The following is a 22,819-nucleotide window of genomic DNA, read 5'->3' as shown; positions in this document are numbered from 1 at the left end:
ATCCTGTGTTCACTGCAGTTGTTCGTAAACATTTTGAAAACTTATAGGAAGTTAGAGCCAAAGCCATGGATGTATCTGTATTCTAATATGTATTCTATTACATAACTGTGGCTCAAACTTTGATCTATTTGCCTTGGTCCCATCTACATACCATAGTTTTCTGGCTAATGTTTGGTACCTTATACTGCTCGCTTCACTGATGTGCCCAGAGCTGTGTTTGGAATCTAGAGCTGTAACGTCCTGTAACCGAATAAGAACAAAACTTTTATTTTCCAGCATTCTTTCAGAATGTTGTGCTGTGTTATCACCAGGTAATTGTCAGCGCAACCTTGCATCCTGTAAACTTTGGCAGTTTAGTGGCTTCGATGACGCATGTAATTCTAGCTGGAAGTTGTTAGTACAAATTAGAGTCCTGAGATTGTGGTACAGCCTGTTAACTCCCTCTCTCTTACCAATTATTTTTCAGAAAACACTGCGTGCACCCTTTTTGCATTTTATATTTTCATTAAGAAGTTAGAAATCTGCTGATTTGTAATGAGTCAAAGGTGCCTCGGATCCCACTGGGCAGGTGCTATATATCTTTATGAGGTAAGCAAATTCACAACATTTGGCCTCAAATCTACCAGAATGAGGCTTTTTTTTAAGGAGTGAAATTCGTTTACAAAATACACAGTCGCTCCTCTCCACAGTTAAAAAAAATTCCTGTTAAGTGCCTTGAGACATCTTGATGACATGACAAGGGGCTATACCAAAGGCAAAGATGATTATTATTATCATGGATTATTTTAAATGCTGGGGTATTCCATGATTTGTTCAAACTCTCGAAAGTATAAGGCTCGTTTTTACGGTATTTCTTAATAATGAACTTGCTGTAAGAACAACCTTCTACGTAATCCTGAGAACAAGGGACAGCAACGAGATTTAACACTATTAAACCTTGCCTTTAGTGCACTACTCTTACTGAGCCTTTTGATGTCAGAAGTTGTCCATTTGACATCAACCAGGGAAACATGTACAAAGAAGTGCAACTGGAACACGTGTGTGCATTTGTGGGTCGGGGAATATTACGTTGTTTCATCCCATGTCCATATGTTTTCTATTTGAAAGCTGTACACAGAGTGCAGCCAATATGACCCAAGACTTCAGTCAATTGCAGCAGAACTCTTTAATGTTCATGCTCAAAGGCTATTTTTTAAAAAACTATGCATACTTCAAGAACTAAGTGACTGACAGGATTTGATAATTCTATAACTTTGGAGTTAAATGGACAGAAATCTGAATGTACGGTTAGGCTATAAAGCAGAGGTTATCATACATCCAAACTATAAAGTGGGAAGCAATAAGAATTAGATAGGCGATTCAAGTTTAGAATTAAGTTGTCTCAAAACATAAGGAAGGACCCTTGCCTTTTGATGTCCTGTAAATTCCCATCTTCCTGGTCTCTTTTTTCTTGCTGTCAAAATCATTTTTTNCCACACATTTGTTGTGTTCCCGTAAGAACCTAAACCAGAGAAACCTAATTCCTCTCTCCACAGAGCTGTGAGATGTCACCCAATGTCAATATCTGCCAGCAGTTAACTGGTTAACACCTGCTGGTTGGGGAAACAGAGGACTTTATGTGTGTTTCCTACCTTTCCTGAGGAGTGAAAAATGTGACCTGTGATGTGATAATTGTCACCAGTTATAGTTAACATATAATAATAATCATAATAATCTTTGCATTCGACACTGCGCTATAACGTTGAAACGACTCAAAGGCGATCGCTGTCGAGTGCCGTTCCCTGGCAGTGTTGTGCAACTTGTCGACGTTAGCCAAAAGGTGTTGTGAAATTTTAACACTGATTAGTTATACAATGATTTTTCCGGCATCTATGCATCTCTGCTTTTTAAATTGGTGCACTTTAGGACTAAAGCTTTATAAAAGCTCAGAAAATCCTTAATGTTGATGGCGGGGAGGGTGTGTGTGTGTGTTGTGGGAGGGCGGGGGAATCTACATCAGGACTAAGTGACAACAGGGGAGAGTCTGATAATGAGACACTCTGTGTATCATTAATACGCAGATGAGACGAGGATTCCAGAAACTGAACTGTTTTTTTTGCAGAAACACCAAGGGGATTTGATTCATTGACTGTGGAGTTGGCATCTTCTGCGCAGTGTATAAGACATAATATGCCAGCTATTTGGGCTTTAGCCACAGTTGCTGAATTAACTCATAATAATAACGTTCGGGGAGAGGGGGAAAGTGCTTCAAAGTGGCGTCGCCTCAGGTAGTTGGCTCCTCCGTAGGTGATTTGGCTCTTTGATGTCCTTGTACAAACTGTGAAGTGTACAGACTGAACCTACGGATCATGGTTTTGGCAGCAAATCCTTGAATGCCAGCACAAGACAAATACACTGAGCACACCAAACCACAACATAAATAACTGAACAAATAGTCATAACCTTGAACGTGCAGTTCCCTTTGCTCAGATTTCATTGCAGGAACGTTAACGTGGAGCTGAAATTTGGCTTTGGAGAGAAATACATTGAAAGAGTTTCCTATTACCTTTAATGCTTTCAATTCGGGTGGTGTTTATAGACTTAAGACCTTATTAAGGGTAACAGATGAACCGGAAACTGAATGTTTTAGAGCTTGGCAGAGCTTTCCGTGCACATTTCAGGAGCTTAGTCCAAGTGACAGCAGATCAATGGAGAAAGAAACCATTAGTGTTTAACTACATAACTGTAGATAGGTGTGTGTACTGATAGGATTACCATCAATCAGGGCTCTGTGCTGAAGCACTCTCAGAACATGTTGTTTGCACAATGCTGGAAGGTGAAATGAAAGCTTGGTAGAAATGATTCCATTTTTATCCTACTGGAATTCCCCTCTCGCTCGCCCCCTCCATCTTGCCCACTCTTCCCCTCTGTCTCGCCCCCTCTTCCCCTCTGTCTCGCCCCTTCTTCCCCTCTGTCTCGCCCCCTCTTCCCCTCTGTCTCGCCCCCTCTTCCCCTCAGTCTCGCCCCCTCTTCCCCTCCTTCTCACTCCCTCTTCAAAAGCCATCTAAAAACCTCCCTACTTGATGGTGCCTCCAATCACCTTCCCCTTCCTCCTCCCTGGCTCAGTGTTAGTCACCGACTCTGTTAAACGTCAAGATATTCCATTACGTGAAGGGTGCTATATAAATGAAATTTATTATCTATATCATTCAGAAATGATCCACTGTGTGCTATATCTGGTTTGGATAATTCAAGTGCTGTAAATGTTTAATGAAAGGCCCAGAAGGAGTTTTTTGTTTTAGATACTGTTCTCTTGACGATTTCTCCCCTCGGCTCAACATTCTTGTTGTAGGTCACACATGTTCAGGGAATTGAAAGGTATCGTGGATTTCCCCCACGTTCATACAAACTTTTAACCAACGTTACACGTAGCATAAAAAATTCTGGAGCAGATTAAATTGTTTCCAAATGCCACATCTGGTCGGAACACATCTGTGTAAAACCTGTTCTGTTTGCTGATTGTTTTCTGAAGGGACTACGGCAGAAACCCCCCCTGTTTGTGATTTGTCCACTCTCCATCACAAATTGCACTTTGGCGCTTTCCAGTGAACGAAGGGAGCTTCATCTTAACAGAGATTGTGGAAGAGCAGAAGGGTCTCTGTTTTTTTAGCTGCATTGATCATACTGGATGCACGGTTATGTTAGCTTAACACCGGGATACAATGCACCTCAGATTTGCCAAGTGGCTTGCAGTGTTTGACCAACCATGAAGCAAAAGTACAGTCCATCAGTCTTTACCTTATCATGCTTTTACCCGATGTTAAAGCCTCCAAAATATGAATTATCATCATTCTTCATTTGGTATAGCGCCATATCGTGTCTTCGAGACACCTCAAAGCATTTCACAGAATATACTTCAAAGTATGAAGACTGTATGTTTTGTGGGTGAAACGGGGCAACCAATTGCACACAGCCGTGTGCCACAAATAATGGTGGATTGAGTGACCAAATTATTATGAAGTGAACAAAGGCTGTGAGGTTATCAACAACTAGAACAGGGTTGCCAGGAAAAGTGGTGGAGGCCAAAAGACTGGGAGTCACTTAAGAAGCAGTTTGATGGTGTGATGCAGGGATGGTAGGTAGGGTGGTGTTCTGAAGGGATGAGATCAGATGGCCTTCTTCATCCAAAGTGATCTTGTGTGATCTCGTTGACCCACAAGTGTACTTAGTCAAGGCCTCTTTCTAAAGGCTGATAAAAATTTACACTTGAGTTTAAGAGAGCTCCCGCTGTGGACCAGATGACATTAGCATCACCATGGAAACCAAATCTTCATCCAACTGTAGCTAATTTTGTGAGCTATCTGGTTGCCCTGGTGACCAATGTGAATGGCTTCCCAGGTAGAGAATATTTTGTATTAAACAAGAAGACTTAATGGGGCGACATATCTGTAAAGAGGCTCCGTTGGTGACGAGCATCAAGTGTATTGGGTGCGAGGGCCTGGGGTCACAGTGCTGTCAAAGTTGTTCTAATTGTTCCTACTCCCTGATCAGCTTCTGTTAGGAAAGAGAGACGAACCCAGGCTGAAGTGGAATCGTAGGTCACGTGTTACCCTTCAGTCTCTCATCTCCCAACAGCAGCTTTTACCTGCAATTGCATTCCAGGCAGAAGAACATTGCTTGAGATTTGCACTAAACACCATGTGAGCTCTTTATGAGCAATCACAGAGGAGCACTTGTTAATTTCTTTCTTACCTATCTCTTCCCTCCACCCCACCATGCGCCACACACACACATATGCACATGTGCCTGTATATTTCCTGTTGAAGGACGCTATATATAATGTAAGCTGTTATGTACAGCCAGGGAGAGACGGGAGGTGACTGTAGGCACGATTGAAGAAGAAGGTCTTTCAGGGGTAGCGGATGAAAGCGTGGCCACTGATATAAGATGTTGAGCTGCTCTTCAAGACATTACAAATCAGGCAATATCACTCTGTCTTTAAAATCCTCCTGAAAATCTCTCTCTTTCACTGCACCTACGTTCATCTCCTCTCCTATCCTCCTCCTTACTCAGTATATGGTATTGTCTCTATGAAGCACTTTGAGATGCTCCCCTAATGATATACTTGAGACTGGAGGTTCTTTGTAGAGGGAACCATGATTGCACTGCACCCTCGTGCTTCGTGCATTGGTTGAACCAATGAACGCACTGGAGAGACCTCTCAGTGCGGCAACTGTGTTCTGCTTATTATTTTGTTCCTTCAGTGATTTTATCTTTCTTTCCTTTCTCATGCTATGCACACTTGATTGTCATGGTTACAACCCGAGGCATATTCTGCTTTGGTATTGCATCGTGTGCTGCTGCTGTTGCTGTCGTAAGCAATTTTTTGGCTGTTTGAGTCAAATGAGAATAATGTCACTTCTGTTCAGGGTTGCCGAGGCCAACAGCAGTCAGTCAGTCAGTCAGTCAGTCAGTCAGTCAGTCAGTCAGTCAGTCAATCGGCCACACCATCAACTGACAATGTTTTGAGGTAAATCATCTGCGCTCACAGCAAAAGTGCAAAATGTGTGCAAATGTGCAAAACATATAACACGGAAATTGCAACACTGTAAACATATGACTAACGAGAAATTCAATATCTTACACAAAATTCTGTGAAACATTCGAGTAGGTGAGGTGTCAAAGTTAGGTGTCAACTGAGCTTAGTTGGCAGCACGCTGACCTCTGAGTCAGAAGGTTGCAGATTCAGGCCTCACGTCAGGACTTTGTCTCTGTTTACTCCCTAACACAGTGCTGAGGGTGCACTGCATCCTCAAAGGTGCCACCCTTCAGATGAGACATTACAGCTGCCTGTTCCGGTGAATGTTAGAAATCCCATGGCACAGTTCAAAACAGACAAGGGAGTTTGTCCTGGTGTCCTGGCTAACAATCCCACTAATAAAATTGGATATTCACCTTGTGGCCATTTGTGGGACATTCCTGTGTGCAAATTGGTTGTAGCGTCTGCCTACAAAAACACAGTCACTCCACTTTACAGTATTTCCTGTAAATCGCTTTTGAGACTTCCTCCGGACGTGAGAGGCACTGTATGAAATCCAAAGATTATTCATTTTTGTTAGCACCGTCCAATTGTGCTACAACATGGCTTTGTCGGTTGGTTATTGAATTAAGACTGTAACATGGTTTGATGAAAGCGCGATTTTTAGACAGAACAAAGGCAAATAACCTACAGGAAAACAATGCGGACATCGAATTGCACTTCAACGATAGTGTAAAATTGTTAATGTTCCAACCTTAAATTTCCAACCATGTTGTTCTTACATTAACAACAACATCAATTTGGATTTATATAGCGCCCTTCACATCGGACGGCATCTCAGAGCGCTTAAGACCCAATGCATCCTATTAGTTACTGATAAACAGCCCTAATCATGTTTTGGGATTAGAGGGTGTTAAAAAAAATGCATCTACCAGTTTAACACACCTACAAAAGGCAACATACTGTTGATGCTGGAAATCTGAAATAAAAGAGGAAGTCGTTGGGAACACACAGACGGTGAGGCAGCATCTACGGAGAGAGGAAAATTAGTTAACATTTCGGGTCAATGACCTTTCGTCAGAACTGGGCAATGTTGGAAGGGAGCAGATTATAAAGACAAGCAGAGAAAGGGGTGGAGAAAAAAAGACAAAGGAGACATTTAGGTGGAGGACAGAATATGATGAGATCAGAGGTGTTGATGGTTCAAGACAAAAGAAGGCAATAGTGAGAGATTATAGAAAGAAAAGATGCATCTAAGACCCAGAGGATGTGTGAATGGTTATAGAAGAGGAGGAGTGGGAGGCAAGGCTGAGAGAAGATGGGAGCTGTAGTTAGGGTATGAAGTGATTAAAATCATTGTTGAGGCCAGAGGGCTGCAAGATGCCTCGGAGATATTTTACACCTATTTTAAACCTTCTCTGTTCTTGAAACTTCTTGAGGGCAAGGTGCACCTTGTTTTTTCCTCTGACTGTCGGATTATCTTTCGAACATTTATAGAATGTTAATTTCTGTCTTAGTGCCAATGCCGAATCCATCAGGGAAATAACCAGATGGTTGAGCAACGTAGCAATGCATACATGTTCCTTCCCTTCGGACTGAAATATTAGACAAACCAGTGGCCTCCTAGTTACTAGTTAATCCATCTTTTGAGCTTGTTATGTAATGGAAGTTTTTTTNGACTGCTTTTTGTTTCTGAATTATTTGAAATTGCAGTGAACAATTAGGTAAATGCAAAATTCAGTACTTTAATCATCCTGGCGCACAGTTAGCCATTATCCTGATTATTCGGAAAGCTTCCCAATTTCTATGACTTCTTTGGGTTTATTTTCCCCTTGCGTTTCTGCCATGGCCAATTATTGGTGCCTGGAAAGTTTGCAAGTTGGCTGCAAAATAAAGCAAAGTACCACATTGCCCTGCAAAACACAAGATAGCTACACTTCATAGAAAATTTGTGAAGGGCTTTGAGAACTTTTGGATCTTATAAGTGCTATACCAAATGCAAAGATTATTATTATTATTGATTATGATTTAAATGTGTCCCTCTGATAGCCAGAGATCCATCATCAAATTGGGTTGTGAGAAATCAGAGGCGAAAGCAACACCTTATTAATTAATAAAATCTATCACTGACTCGAGTGGCTAAATCATTGGCAGATTTATGATGTTAATAGACTATTACATGGGAACATGCTCTGGGGATGAATTGCAGAGGTGTACCAGGTCCCTTGTGAATTGCAGGCTGCCAGTTAATTAATGCTTTAAGTGTTGTTTAGAACTCATCAGATTATATCCCAAGAGACAAAGGGAAGGAGTTACAATCCGTAGACCTTCATTTAAAAATCGCCCACAAAACACACAGTCACTACACGTTACAGCGTCGCCCATAAAGCAGTTTGAGATGTCCTCCTGATGTGAAAGGCGTTGTATCAATGATTATTATGTCAGCAATGCTTTGTGTGCATCACTGAAATCTTTATCATTGTGTCATGTGTGTCGTAAGGCTCCTAATGAAATCCCAGCAGAGCTCAGTGAAGTCCCTCAGCCTGAGATCAGCTGGGGGTAAAGGAAAATTTAATCTGCAGGGGTTTCTTAGGGAATAGCACAGCCTGCAATATCTCTCCTCCACTAACTAAGCATTGGCCCCCAATAAGGGGTTTGTATAGCTGAACAATGAAGAATTTTACAGGCATTTCTCTTTGTCTTTCTCCGTTTCTCTCCACACAGCAACAACAATAATTTGCATTTATACAGTGTAAGGTAATGTCTCAGAGCAATTCACAGGCACAGGATTAAACACTGAAAAAGGGAGAGGGGGGAAGATGAGAGGGAGGTGGTCATAGGGTCGTTCAATGAGGTCAGATTTAAGCTATACTATTCATATAGCAGAATTGACAGCACAGTTCCCAACAGATTGTTTTGTGCTGCAGAGGAATGCAGAACTGAGGAATGCAGAGAAATCATTAATAAATAGTAAACATCCTTTCATTTCATATATCGATTTTCATATCAGTCTCAAAGTGCTTCACAGGATTTTACTGTAATGTGTACTGACTGTGTATCTGTAGATTACATGGCAGCCAATTTGCACAAGGCAATGTCCCACGAACAGCCATGAAGTGAGTGAATAATTGTATCTGGGAGAATACCAGGAGAATCTCCTATTGCAATTTTTGGCTATTTGGCTATTTCCCCAGCTCAGAACAATATACACAAATGGCTCTTGAATGTCTGCTATTCCGCAGAAAACCTTTCTGTATTTGTCATTGTTTTGTTTGCATTTCCTCACAGTTCTTAAAAATCATACTTGTGACAAGGTACATATTTGGCTTTAAGTTATCAATTTGATAGGCTTGTATTGTCCTCTGGTGGTGAAATGAAACAAGTACAATATTTTATATATACTTTTGCGTGTATTGAAAGGAGAATGAATGCCTTTGCAAACAATTCCCTGACAGACAGTTAGATTACTATTATTGCATAAGAATTTTGAAATCTGCACATATATGTGTTACATTTTTCCTATGTGCATTATCCATGATCTCTGCAAAACTTGCCTAATCAAGAATGATGGTGAAATATTTTATTTTGGTGGTTTTTTGTGCTACCCAGAATGAAAATAATCCTTGTATTTGATATTGTGCCTTTCATGTTAGGAGGACGTCTAGAAAGGCTTTCATAGGATTCATTGTAAAGTGTAGTAACTGTTCCCTCCATATCAGTAGTGAAGTCAGAAATGTGAAAGAACAAAGAGTAAGTGAAAAGAGGGAAAATAAAATTAAAAGTAGAAAAGCAAACGGGAAGAAAAGAGGAAACAAGAAAGGGGAATTGTTAGAGAATATTGAACAGAAAGGGACCAAACTAAAATTGTAACGATAGAGGGAAATAAAAGTTACAATTGGATAGTATTTCTTATCAACTTGCAGATTGTGTCCGTTGCTGTCAAGTGGCAGGATGTGGGTTTGCGCAACGGACTCTTAGTGTAGAGTGAGCTTGGCGTGAAGGTGCAAAATGGAGATCTGACTTTGTCCTTCTTCACTGGGTCGAAACTCAGTCACTCGCCTCCCAGACAGGAAAACCAGAAATAACACACACGAGACATCAGCTTAAACATACCCTGTAACAGTGTAAAACAACCTGAAACGATGTAATACAAACTTAAACACCCACAAGATATACAGTCAATTCACTTTACAGTATATTCTGTGAGGCACTTTGAGACGTCCTGGAAGTTGTGATAAGGCTCTATATCAAATGCAAGGATTATTATTATTATCAAACATTTTAACATAAACTTAAACTGTGTAACAATAACATTAGACACTGAGGTAAAAGCTTAAGCAGTGTAACATAAGCCAGACACTGAGATACAAGTTTAGATTCTGTAACCTAAGTATAAAGAATGTAACATAAACTTAGATACCAAGATATAAGTTTGAACGCTGTAACATGAACTGAAACAGTAACATAAATATAAACGCTTTAATACCAAGAAGAAAGGCAAAGTTCCAAAGGAAGACATGAAGATCACGCAATGCTAGGAGGAACAAGCCCCGAATATGATGTAGTTTCATAAGCAAATTTGAATAGCGATGGTTACAGGAAATGTCTCGTGTGTCCAGAGAGTTACAAAGGGAATGTCTTCAACAATAGGAAATTGAGGTTTGCAGCAGGAGGGGAATGATTGTTACCGAGGGACTGAACATCTGTGAAAATTATTTTCTTCATACAAAGCGAAAGTTTTACCAAGTGAATGGTTCAGTGAGTGAACTGGCTTTACTCACCACAAAAATATATCAATACTTTTAGGTTCCAGGATGGGATGAGTACTTCGCTGTTAGATCAAACTCTGAGGCACATTCTCTTTCCGTTTTGGGACCATATTTATGGAGGAGATGAGAGATTCTGCACTGATCATACCAACAGCTAGACTTTTCAAGGTTAGACATGCGTGGTGTAATTCTATTTAATAATAATTAATTATAGCATTTATCATGTCATCAAGACATCTCAAAGTTCAACATATTAATGATGGATAGATCCACAAAAATACTTTACTATTAATCATATGATATGGGCGGAATTTGGTGTACTTTGATTGGGAAGGGTTTATGATACACTGGTTTTGAAATCAACAGCAATAATGATGGATATTTGCACAGTGCCTTTCACATGGGGATGTCTCAAAGCTCTTCGCAGAGCTGACTGGGAGCATGAGGTGGGGATTGGGGAGAGAGATCAGGAAGGGTGGAGTGAAAGGTGACCGAAACATGGTTGAAAGCAAGATCTTGGACAGGTAATGTTAAAACCTCAGAACCATTTGCTGATGGGACAACTTTAGGATTGCAGTGGAGATGCTGTAAGTGCTGTTTTCCAAACTTTGCTATCCTTCCAAAAACAAGCAACAATAGCAACAAAACTACATTTGTATAGCATCTTTCATGTCAGTAGGACATCTCAAGGCCCTGGAAATCAGAGTTTCGGACCCCAACTGGGGGTCAGGATTGGGGAGGGTGGAGAGCGGGGAGGGGGGAAGGAGGGTGATCAAAGTCACGGTTGAAGAGGTGGGTCTTGACATGGGTCTTGAAGGAGGCAAGGGAGGGGGTGAGGCAGAGGGACTGCGTGGTGGATTTTCAGTGGGTGGGAGCAGAATGGGAGAAGGGCTGCCCACCAATGGTGGGGCAGGTGAGGCAGGGACGTGAAGCAACAATAACAACAAAATTACATTTGTATAGTGCCTTTCACACTGGGAGGACATCCCAAGGTGCTGAACAGTCAGAGTTTTGGACCCGAGCGAGGGGTCGGGATCAGTGAGGGTGGAGAGCAGGGGAGGAAGCAGGGTGATCAAAAGCATGGTCAAATAAGAGGGTCCTTGAGATGGATCTTGAAGGAGGCAAGGGAGGGGATGAAGCGGACTGTGGAATGGAATTGCACAGGGTGGGGGCAAAGTGTCAGAAGGCCCGCCTGCCAATGGTGGGGTGAGTGAGGTGGGGGACGTGAAGCAGGCCAGAGCTCGCTGAGTGGGCAGGATGGTAGGGGGTTAGGAGGTCGCAGAGGTAGGGGGAACAAGGCCATGGAGGATCTTGAACTGTATCCTCTGCGTGATTGGAAGCCAGTGGAGTTGGGCGAAGATGGGGGCGATGGGGTCGCGGAGCCTGGTATGCGAGCGTAATGGAGCTCTTTCGAAGACTGTGTCGGTGAGATCAGAGGAATACCATTTGTGGAATGTAACTGACCAGAGCTGAGTAATGCAGTAACATGATCTTGTTATCCTGGAATTACTAGATTAGATTTATAGTCAGGGTTGAATTTCACTGAGCTTTATCTTCTCTGAATTTTTGGTTGTGGTTAGTTTCCTCCCTCAGAGTATTACATCAAAATAAGGCTTTGGACAGGCAAGTTAGTTAAGCTTTACTGGAGTAAACTCTTTAACTTTTGCAGAGATTATTATGTTCTTGTACAAGGTAGCAGACAGAGGTAGTACTGTGTTTGTGAACTGATTTAATCTGTAAGAGTGAGCTGTGAGGATAGGAGCAGAGGAGATTCTGCTATCATTTCTCTCTGGGCTCCAATAGTGCACTGGAAGCAGGTGCGAGAGGTAACAACATATTCTAGATACTCAGCACCACCCCTCTTTGGCAAGTCTGTTATCTTGTTTTACGCTGTAAGCACACAAGGTAATGTCAAGTCCATAACACTATGCGAAGTGCGAAGTCAGGTCTTCATTCCGATCCCAGAGTCAACAGGAACAGCATGGGAAATGCGTGACCTTGTCACCGTGTATTTTTGTCCTGGGATTGGGCGAGGCAGGGGGTGGGGGGGAAGGAAAGAGAAATCGAGCTGTCAGTCCTCAGCGATGCTCTTTGGATCTGTTGGCCCATTCCCAGAGACTGGCATCATGTCCACAGCCAGAAACAGAGTTGACCTAAAGGGTAACATATCGGAGTCCTGTAGCTCAGTGGTTAGAGCACTCGCTTTGCAAGCGAGAGACCTGAGTTCAATTCCAGGCAGAGGGCGAAACCTTGGGCAAGTTTCCTTACTCCACACAGAGCCTAATAATAATCCCTCCAAAACCAAAAACAATAATAAATTGGTCATTTTCAATCTACGACTGTTTGTGGGACATTGCTGTGCGCAATTGGCTGCCGCGTTCGCCCACAAATATACAGTCAACTCACTTTACAGTGTGTTCTGTCAAGTGCTTTGGGACGTCCTCCCGACGTGAAAAGCGCTATATCAAATGCACGGATTATTATTATTATATTATATAAGGCAGAACTGAATGGTTTCTTAATCCCCACATTAGGAGTTGGAACTCGTATCATCCATGCTGATGCTCTGATGCGTTGTTGGAGCTGCTGTCCATTCGATGAGACGTTAAACCGAGATCCTGGCTGTGCCTGCTCAGGCGGATGTTAAGGATTCCCGTGGCGCTATTTGAAAAGAGAAGAGAGTTTCTTCTGGTGTTTCCCTCAAAACCCTCACCCCTGATAAAGTCGATCGTCCGCTTCATGGCTGTTTGTGGGAACATTGTCGAGCACAAATAGTTTTGCCGGGGTCACGTCGAGAAGCACACACAGTCACCGCACTTTACAGTGAATCCTGTGGAGCGCTTCCAGCTTTCTGATCCACCTTTGGCTGGACAAAGATCTCTGGTCAACTCCGTGTCGAGCGGCGGTGTGTCGTGGGCGGGAGAGGATTGAATAAGGAACTTACCCGGCCAGTCCTAGAGTAAGTTGAACAAAGTTCTCTTTAATACTTTGTGACATCCAAGAGTTTGGGAAATGTGTGAGTGTGAGTGTGTGTGTGTGTGTGTGTGTGAGGGGGTTAAGGGAGAGAGAGAGAGAGAGAGAGAGAATACACAAGGTGGCGCTGTACTAATGTAAAACTAAATGCAATATAATTTCCCCCCCCTTTCCTTTGCTGACACGAAGTAATATCTAAGCCTTAGGTCCTAAGGCAGCTTTGTAGTTTTGCATAAATGCAATCAACAGCGTTTCCGGATAGTGTGTTTTTCTGAGCAGAATATCAACTTACTTCCTCAATGCAGCTAAATAGAGGAACAGGCAAGATGTTGGTTCTTTTTAGACCCTCCTAAAAAGTTTCACCGCTTTTTTTTACATATATATATACACACACACATACATATATTTCAAAAGAAACATCTGGACTGAGCATAAAGTGGACCCCCAAAAGAGAAGGTAATCTGTGAACCTTTCTTGATTGTTTCTCTCCTTTTTTTTAATATAAAAAAAGAAAAAGGAAAATCTATCCACACATATATATGTATGTAGATATATATATATATTTATATATATATATGTAAAGTGTTCAGGTCACTGCTGTGACTCAGAAACTGTGTAAAACTTCTGCAACTTTCATGCCCCGAAAGGAGGCGCAGGTTGTGTCTGTGTCGGTCGTTGGGAGTGAAAGCCAAACGAGTTCTCTTGGCTTTAGGGAGTTTTGAGAGTTTTGAGTTGGGAATTTTTTCTCCCTCTCTCTTTATCTCTCTCCTTCCCTCTCTCCTTCTGATCATCCACACACAACCTCTCCACTCCACTCCCCCCCCCCCCCCCCCAAAAAAAAAAAGTGTTGATTTTTTTTAATATATATATATACATACACACACACGTTAAAAACCAAAACGAGAGAAGATGTCTTGGAAGAGAGAGGATTGGAATTCAATGGCAGAGTCAGAGAAGAGCCGACTGAAGCGCAGCTTGGAGTTGGGAACAGTAATGACAGTTTTCAATCTCAAGAAATCCCAACCCGAGAGGAGGACCTTACAGGTGATCATGGAAACCCAACAACTGTCCTGGAACCGCACTGCAGACAAGATCGAGGGAGTTCGTGAGTATCTGCCACCACTTGGGTTGTTTTTTTTTATTGAAGCCTCAACACAGAAGTCGCGGGGAACATTCAGCATCTAGCTTGTCTCTTAAACCCCCCCCCACCACCCCCCCCCCCACTCTTTAAAACTTTTAACCCCCCCCCCCCCACCCCCTCCCTTCTCTCTAATCAATCATTCTTTGCAATTTTGGTGGGGTGGCTGAGGTTTGGGGGTCAGCAAGGTGGGGTGTGGGGAGGTCTGACACATGGGGAAACCCGTCCTTACTTAAGAGCATCCAAACCAAACTTGGGAGTTCCTTCCGTGCATTCATGTGTAGGTGGGACGGCACGGAATTCTCAGTTTGGTTTGGAGGCTCTTAAGTAAGGATGGTGATGGGTTTCGACATGGGTCAGACTCCGGGCTGGTGGAAAAAAAACCTCAACCACCACCCCCGCGCCCCCCCCCTCCCCCACCACCAAGGCTTGTCAATTTCAGGTCAAGTTTTCTAACACGACTCTGTCACCCCATTACCATTCCTGTCCTCCACTTTCAAATCAATGGTTTAGTCATCATTACCACTCGACTCTCTTATCGTTGTTTTGAATGGAAAAGACCTGCGGGAAGCCCAGTGGAGAGGAAACAAATATTAAGTTAAGAAATGATTCAGAGTTTCTCATGTTGACTTGCTGGGAGTTGGGGGGAGCTTGCGTGGAGGTTTGCTAACGTCCACTGTTTTGGGGATCCTCACAACTTTCGGTATTGTTTAGCCAGACGGTTCAACTTAACACTTTCAAACTAGTATAAATAATATGATTCACCAAACAGAGCATTGGAAGTGCAATAAAGAGGTGGGTCTTGAATGTACGAGGGAGAAAGTGGGAGAGGAAATTGGTAGGGATGTGGGAAAGGGGTTTAGGAGAGTATATTGTAAATAGCAGGGGTTAGGAGATGGGTATGGGAGCGTAGATTGGGAAGGATTGAAGCTGGTGAGGTGTAAAAACACCAATACAGACTGGTTCGGCCGAATGGCATATTCCGTATGGTTTAGTCTATATAATCCCAGATTGGGAGAAGGGTCTAATTTACAGCAGTGACATATATAGAGAAGGATCAAGACAGCAGTCATCTGTATTAATTATCCCATGCTCGATTCCCCCTCCCCGTTATAAATAATAATCTTTGTTTGGTGTATCATGTTCTCGCGTTGAGAGCTGTCTTTTGCACATAACAACAACTTGCATTTATATAGCGCCCCTCGTGCAGGGTAGCGCCCTGGAGTGCACACAGCAATGTCCCACCAACAGCCGTGAAGTGAATGACCAATTCAGTGTCAGGATGGTTGGCCAGCACACAGGGAGAAACTCCTTCCTTTGAATTGTGCCATGGGATCTTTAACATCTGGGCGAACAGGCAGATAGGACCTTGGGTTTGTGTCATCCGAAGGCTACTCTGATATTGGAGCACTCCACAGCAAAGTCAGCCTAGATAATGAGTCTGTGTCCTAATTCAATAAGTAGAGAGTTTCTAAGCAAGCCAATGTCTTTATCTAGGTACAAAATATATATTTTACGTTGATACATAAATCAGTAGTGTTGCTTCTCATTCTTGTATTTTGCTTCAGGCGATAAGGCACCCTTGGTGGGAAAGCAACGACTTTGACACTACAGTCCAGTGCCTTGGGACGTCCTCCTGACATGAAAGGCGCTATACAAGAGCATTTGTTTTTCTTGTTTCTCCAGTTACTTGTTCTCACTGGAAAAGAGAAGGGGAATTCCTCCTGGTCACCCGGCCAACAATATCCCAGATGAAATACGATAACGGCTTTTATTTCACGACTGTTTTGGGGGACTTTGCTTCCACCTCTGCCTACAAAATACACAGTCACTGCACATTACAGTAAAATCCTGTGAAGGACCTGGTGGTGGCCTCTGAATGTGAAAGGCGATGTGTGTTAAATTCAAAGGTTATTATTAATATAACTTGAGTGCTGCTCTGGTATATTGTATAAATATATGTCCTCTCTATTCCATTCATTGGGGGCTTGTCTAGTCAGTCTGCTGCTCATCTGGCACCCTGTCCATTTCATTCTTAGCACGTTGTCAGGTCTCTTGGCCCAGAACATTGTCTCAGCACTTGCCTGGCCTCACCGAGTTCTCACATCACACCCCACTTGCAACTTCACAAGTAGCTCGGTGCTGCTTTTCCTCTTTCTCAGTCAATTCTCTAATCCTATCGACCCAATTTTCACTCACTTTCTTCCCTTTCTTTCATTTTTTTTGACATTAACATGTCAGGAGCAAAGTTGATCAGGCTACCCCACTGTTAATATGCCGCCCCGTGGTATAAAGGCAAGTTTTGCAGTACAAAAGCAACCAACACAAACACGTTATAATCATTGCCATGAAGCACTTTGAGACATTGTGCTTGTAAACTGCACATTCTTCCCCCTCCTGTCATTTAATAGCTTATTGATTGAAGATTATTAGTTCATACAGGTTCCAAATGTGAATCAATAGGCAAATTCCACTTGTTCCAAAATCTTCATTTCCTGCATAGATCAAAGGTTGTCAGGCAAACAACTCCATGGGGACATCGAAGGCAGGGATATACCTTGTCTCAATCTCATAGAGACAGAAATCTCCATCAGAAACAACAATATCCTGGACATTTCAAGGGGGGAGTAAATGTAGTATGTGATCATATCACATGTCCCATTTCCCCCAACCTACTACTGTAAAAGTTTAGTACTGAAAACGTACTTATACGAGAGATCTTACATTGTAAATCCAGCCTCATTTGTTCTGCTCTCCCAAGGAATTTGTTGGTGTGAGACTTAGGGACCCTGAACATGGCTTTATGTTCACCACTGTAGAGTGACAACCTATGAGAAGCGCTATACAGATTGCTTTTGTGGACTGGCGGCTGTTTATATATTCCCTGATTTACCTGATATTTTCACTCTTTCATTGATTTAATAGCCCTGTGTGGAAAGGTCTTTATTTACAATGTTTATGGAATGAATCCAATATTTATTTAAGTGTTTTGAGATGTCCTCCTGACATGAAAGGTGCTATGTCAAATTTCAAGATTATATTTATCACTATTTATTAATAATTAACATTAACGCTTAGTATGTGGTATTTCTTTACAAAAGAGACTGTAGAGACTGTCAAATGCTTCTCTCCTCCTCTCCGCTAACAGCATAGTGTTGTTTCAGCCCAGACAATGCTGGATCTGGAATCACCTAGTAACGAAACAAAAACAGTCCTTAAGGTGCTATTGTTTTCTTGTGAAGACTTTTGAATTCTGCACTTAAATTGTTCATTCTCCTGTTGGCTGGCCTTTGTGCTATTATAGTGCACATTGTCACAGACTGTGTGATCTTTGTGGGTGGCACAGAGAGAGAGAGGGAAGAGAGAATCTCCTCAGCACAAGAGAAAACAAAGTGGCACTGGAAGCAATTAAAAGGGAACTGTACTCATCTGAATGACTACATAATTGTAAACGTTACAAAGGGTACTATCTGTGCACTCACTTACTGGTACCACTCAATCATCCCTTGTTCCTGTATTTTCCGACTGTTGGCCAGAGAGGGAGAGACTGGGGACACATGCATATGGTGTTAAATTCCTTTTGATTTTAATGTAATTTCTACCATACTGAGACTACGCATGTGCAAGTAGCCAATGACACACATCCTCCTATTCACACTCTCATTTGAACTGGTGTATTCTCAGCTCAGTCGATAGCACTCACACCTCTTAGTTCATCAGGTGAGCAATTTGGAGCTCACAATCTAGGCTGACGCTCCAGTGCAATACTGGAGGAGCGTTGCAATTTCGGAGGTGCAGTCCTTTGGATGAGACGTTAAACCACGGTCCTATCTGCCTGTTCAGGGCAACTTTAAAGATCTCATAGCGCTATTTGAAGAGAAGGGAGTTTCTCCCACTGTCCTGGCAAAACAATAAGATTGTTGATAAAATTGGTCATTGACTTCATGTGGCTGCCAACAAAATATATAGTCACTCCTCTTTACTGTTACTGTCTGAAGCTGTTTAAGAGTCCTGATGTAAAAGGCTGTGTCAAATACAGAGTTTTGTTATGATTGTAATGCCACGGGGTTACTTTAGGATAGACTCCAACACAGATCCCCTGCGCCCAGTCTGTCTCTGATCCACTCTTTCGAACCGTGAAACACAAGGGATACCTGAGAGGCACAAGAGACCGGACACATGTCTTCATTTATAACATTTCCAAATAGATGGTGATTCAGAAGGATACGGTTTCCTTTTAAAAAAACAATCCTGACACTAGTATCCCAAGTGCATGTGTGCGCTAGGAATCCTTGAGAACAGAAGAGGAGGCAGGAGTGGAAAATTCCAGCATCAAAGAGGAAAGAAAATGAAGCATAGATCAGTTTCAATGTGAAATCCTCTCGGATTTTAACATTAGTGATTTAGAGTGTAGTTCCCATTTGTCTGACTGAAGCCCTTTCATCACGGGAATGAGTACCCCATTTCACAAGACTCGGGTTCCTTGTTAAGACCACAAGTTGGATTCCTATGTTATCTGACATCTGGATGAACCTAGAGCATGGCAGAAAGTAGCATAAAGCCGACTGAATTGATGCCAAGCTGTATCTGTGTGTAATGAAATCTAGCAAAAGAAGAAAATCATAGTGCGGCTGTTTTCATTGAGGCTTCAATTGACAAAGAATGAGCACTGATTCCATTTGTATTTCAAGCTCTTATCTTAATAATGCACTAATTTATACTGTATAATTAGTCTCAGTTCAATGCTATTTCCTAAACAAAACAATGCTAATTTTCTGCTCCCCGAAACACTTCCAGAATCGGAGCAATATATCAAACACCCCCAGCGTAGATTAGGGTTGGTGCTGTGTTGCAGACAATTTTAAAAGAACTATTAAACTTAAAGAAAAAAACTTATTGTACATGTCAGATAGCCAGATTGTTAATAACAGGAGGGTTAGCCATGTGCTCAAGTACTCCCATCGGAGTGCAGAGAGCTCCTCAGCCATGTCCAATAGGCTTTCATAGCGGGAAATACAATCCTGTTTTCCACCCCGCTCCCTCCACTGCTCAAGAAGCTACTGCAGATCAAATACCATTGCACCAGCAGCCCAGATCTAATTGCTCAAATAACAACCTCGCCAGCAGTCCAAATACAATTGATTGATCACTTCATTGCTGCTTGTGAGACACTACTGCGCACAAATTGGCTGCCGCGTTTGACTGCAGAGTACACAGTCACTACACTTCACAGTAGTCTCAAAGCTCCTTGTGATGTCCCCCGGATGTGAAAAGCGTGGTATCAGATGTAAGGATTGTTCTTATCATCATCAATAATAACAATAGATCCAGAGTAAAATGGTTTAAAGCACTGGATGAACTTGTGTTGGTGGTGATGGATTCAAAATATAATGGATAATTGTTCTAAATTGTTACTTTTGCCCACGATTAGGCTGAAAGGTTTGGATACGTCAAAAAAAACATAAATTGGGGGTTGTGGATGTGGCAAGTTTTACATCTGGGACTGGATTTGTATCTTGATGTCTGCAAAGATTTGAATAGCCCTGAAGTGAATAATCAATTTCATCAGTGGGGGCTTGTTAGGCTGTGGAGCCTATGGAGAAGCTATTACGATGAGGTTATTTCAATGCTTCACTGTTTTTGATGGGATTTTTTTGTTTGGAGGAGAGATATAGATGAGCGAAGAGAACTGTGTGGGGAAATGCTACATTGCCCTTTGTACTACATACCTGTGTGATACAGTGTAATTGGACACTTTGGGTTTATAACTGGCCAAGAGTGGCCCTGTGTGTGCAGTAACATTTAAGTATTGCATGTTTTGCTGCGGTGATAAAAAAAATTGTGCTCATGCTTTCGTGCTGTTTGGTCAATTAAAATCCCTGTTACATTTATTCACACCCCTCCCCGAACCACATAGAATATTTATAAACTTGCATCCCGCTTCGACAACAGTCCTTATTATCAGAAGGCAAGGAGTTCGTTCCCAGAACTTTATACGCCGTTTGTGTAAAACATTATTCGGATACAAAAATAATAATAATCCTTGCCTTATCACGTCTTCGAGGCATCTCAAAGCGCTTCACGGAATATACTGCAAAGTGAATGATTGTATATTTTATGCGTGAAATGGGTGTGTGTTGTGATAATTTATCACCAGTGATAGTTAACACATCGCTTACCGCAATTTGTATACCATAAAGCTAATGCATTTGGTAGCATTTCCTTCTTCCCTGGAAAATCCCTTTAAGAAATGACAGTTTCAGCTTGGAAGAAAACTAGATGCACTTCCGTTTTCATTGATAGTGAGAGTTAGGTCAACCACTGAAACAAATCCAGATTTTTTTGTGTGTGATGTATTAATATGTGCAATGTGACTATCCACTGTTTGATTCCATTGTTAATCATTCACTGTGCACCCCCACATTTCAGTTTGACACCTCAGTAATAATCCTTTCAAACAAAAAAAATGAATCCAATCCAGGAGTATTTGTGGGACACTGCTGTGCGCAATTGTCTGCTGCGTTTCACCCATAAAATATACAGTCAATTCACGTGACAGTATATTCTGTGATACGCTTTGAGACATCTCAATGACATGAAAAGGTAGCATATCAAATGTAAAGATTATTATTATTATTATTAAAAACACGCACTGTAATTAGCGAGACCAGGGTTGGGCTAGCCTTTATAATAGTCAAATGATGTTTTAACTGCCTTTTAACTGACCGAACCACTTCTCTGTTGTCCTATAAAGAAACCAATAACAGCTATTGATTGTGGGTTTAAAATGTTTTGTTTCTAGGTTAAAGGAATAGTACTTTTAGTTCAACTTAGAGAAGTTTGTGGCTGGTGCAGGCAACAAACCTCTCATCCAGTCTGTATACTCTGCCTTCACACAGCAGGACCCAGATCAGGGAAATATACAACTAACATTGCTTCCAACGATGTGCTATACAGACTGCATTGAAGCTATGCTGTGTTGCTCTTCTGTAAAAGGGAAGGATTTGTTTTTTTAAAAAGAAACGTTAATCTTGCAAGTTGTCAGCAGTCAGTGAAAGAGCAGCGGGAATCTTGCCTTAATACTGCACTTCACTGCTTGAGCTGCCCAGCTGTTTCAGTGTAACTTCAGACACTGAGGTATTCAGCTGTGTCACTGTGTCAACTGCGCATCTGCATGCGATAATACCATGAAAACGCACAAAGCAGGACTTTTGTACAAGCTCTGTGCTTCGGGGGTTGGAGCAGGTCAGCAAAAAGCAGCTGCCACAACAACTCAAACTTGAGGCCCTGGCAGAAGCGAGTATTAATGGGTCAAATACCAAAAGTCTATTCTTACTGGCTGCCTGCCTCCTGTTTTAACTTTTCCACTGCTCCCAACACTGAATCCCAACACTGAATCCTTGCTCCTCGGATGGATTAATAGGCATTTTCAGAAGAGACGATCCGAAAGGGATGAGGTATGATGAGCGAGGCACAAAGTGACATTAAGGCAGTCCAGCTCATGGGTTTAGGTGATTTCGATGCTTTCTCATCAAACCCATCCATGGTCTCAACCAAACAGTGTAGTAATAAGCTTTACACAGACTCTGGTGCCTTGGTTTCAATGTCTCCTGTGTATGTGGACACTGCCCTTTTCCCTTCTGTTTCAGATGATATGCATGGCCCATTGATAGAAGGGCACAACTCCAGGTCAGGCTCATTGGACGCATATGGTTTCAATATGGTTTCTTTTCCATTCCATATTGAGATGCAATATTGGGGGAGGTGGGGGGAAGGGAAGGCAGTATAGGAGAATTTCTTGGTGTTCTCAATCCAATACAGATGACCTAACAAATTTTTGAGAAGGTAGCTAAAGTGTGACCAGATTAATCCCCAAAAAGTAGAGGGGAAAGTTTAATTGATGCAATCGCTCCAGTTTTTAAGCCATTCTGAGGTTTTCTGTGGCATTCAACTATGAACATGACTTAGTGAAAGCTAACAGAGGAGCAGGTTGTCAGAGCAGTCCATCAGAAGTCATCAAAAGGATGAGACGTTAAACTAAGTCCACGTTTGCCTGTTCAGGTGGACGTTAAAGATCCACTTGCACTATTCTAAAGGAGAAGGGAGTTTCTCTTTCTTGGTGTCTTGGCCAACAATCCCCCAGGTAAAATTGGTCTCTCACTTCACTGTGCACAAACTGGCTGCCACATTTCACCCAAAAAGTTCACAGTCACTCCACTTTACAGTGTATCCTGTGAGGCGCTTCAAGATGTCTCGATGACGTGATAAGACGCTGTATCAAGTGCAAGAATTATTATTATTGTTAATGCCTCTGGCTGCTTTAGAGCTCTTTTTGCTCATTTTCTCCAATTGCTGGGAAAGTAAAATGACGTCAGAAACAATAAGCGGGAGCAGAGATGGACTAGATTTCCCTGTAAACAC

The 22,819-nt window shown here is 42.1% G+C and overlaps 1 protein-coding gene across 1 annotated transcript in view; it reads left to right on the top strand.

Moving 5' to 3' along the window:
• Nucleotides 1-14,125: 14,125 nt before the first annotated feature.
• Nucleotides 14,126-22,819, top strand: part of plcg2 (phospholipase C, gamma 2) — a 59,808-nt gene continuing 51,114 nt past the window's right edge. Inside the window, exon 1 of the mRNA XM_007889266.2 lies at nucleotides 14,126-14,365. Within this exon, the coding sequence (XP_007887457.1) occupies nucleotides 14,170-14,365 (196 nt within the window). The 5' untranslated portion in view covers nucleotides 14,126-14,169. The remainder of the gene's footprint in view (nucleotides 14,366-22,819) is intronic.

The sequence above is a fragment of the Callorhinchus milii genome, unplaced genomic scaffold (assembly GCF_018977255.1).
Source record: "Callorhinchus milii isolate IMCB2004 unplaced genomic scaffold, IMCB_Cmil_1.0 Scaffold14, whole genome shotgun sequence".
NCBI lineage: Eukaryota > Metazoa > Chordata > Chondrichthyes > Chimaeriformes > Callorhinchidae > Callorhinchus > Callorhinchus milii.
Note: the sequence above shows the minus strand (reverse complement) of the source record. Positions and strands in the feature narration are given on the sequence as shown.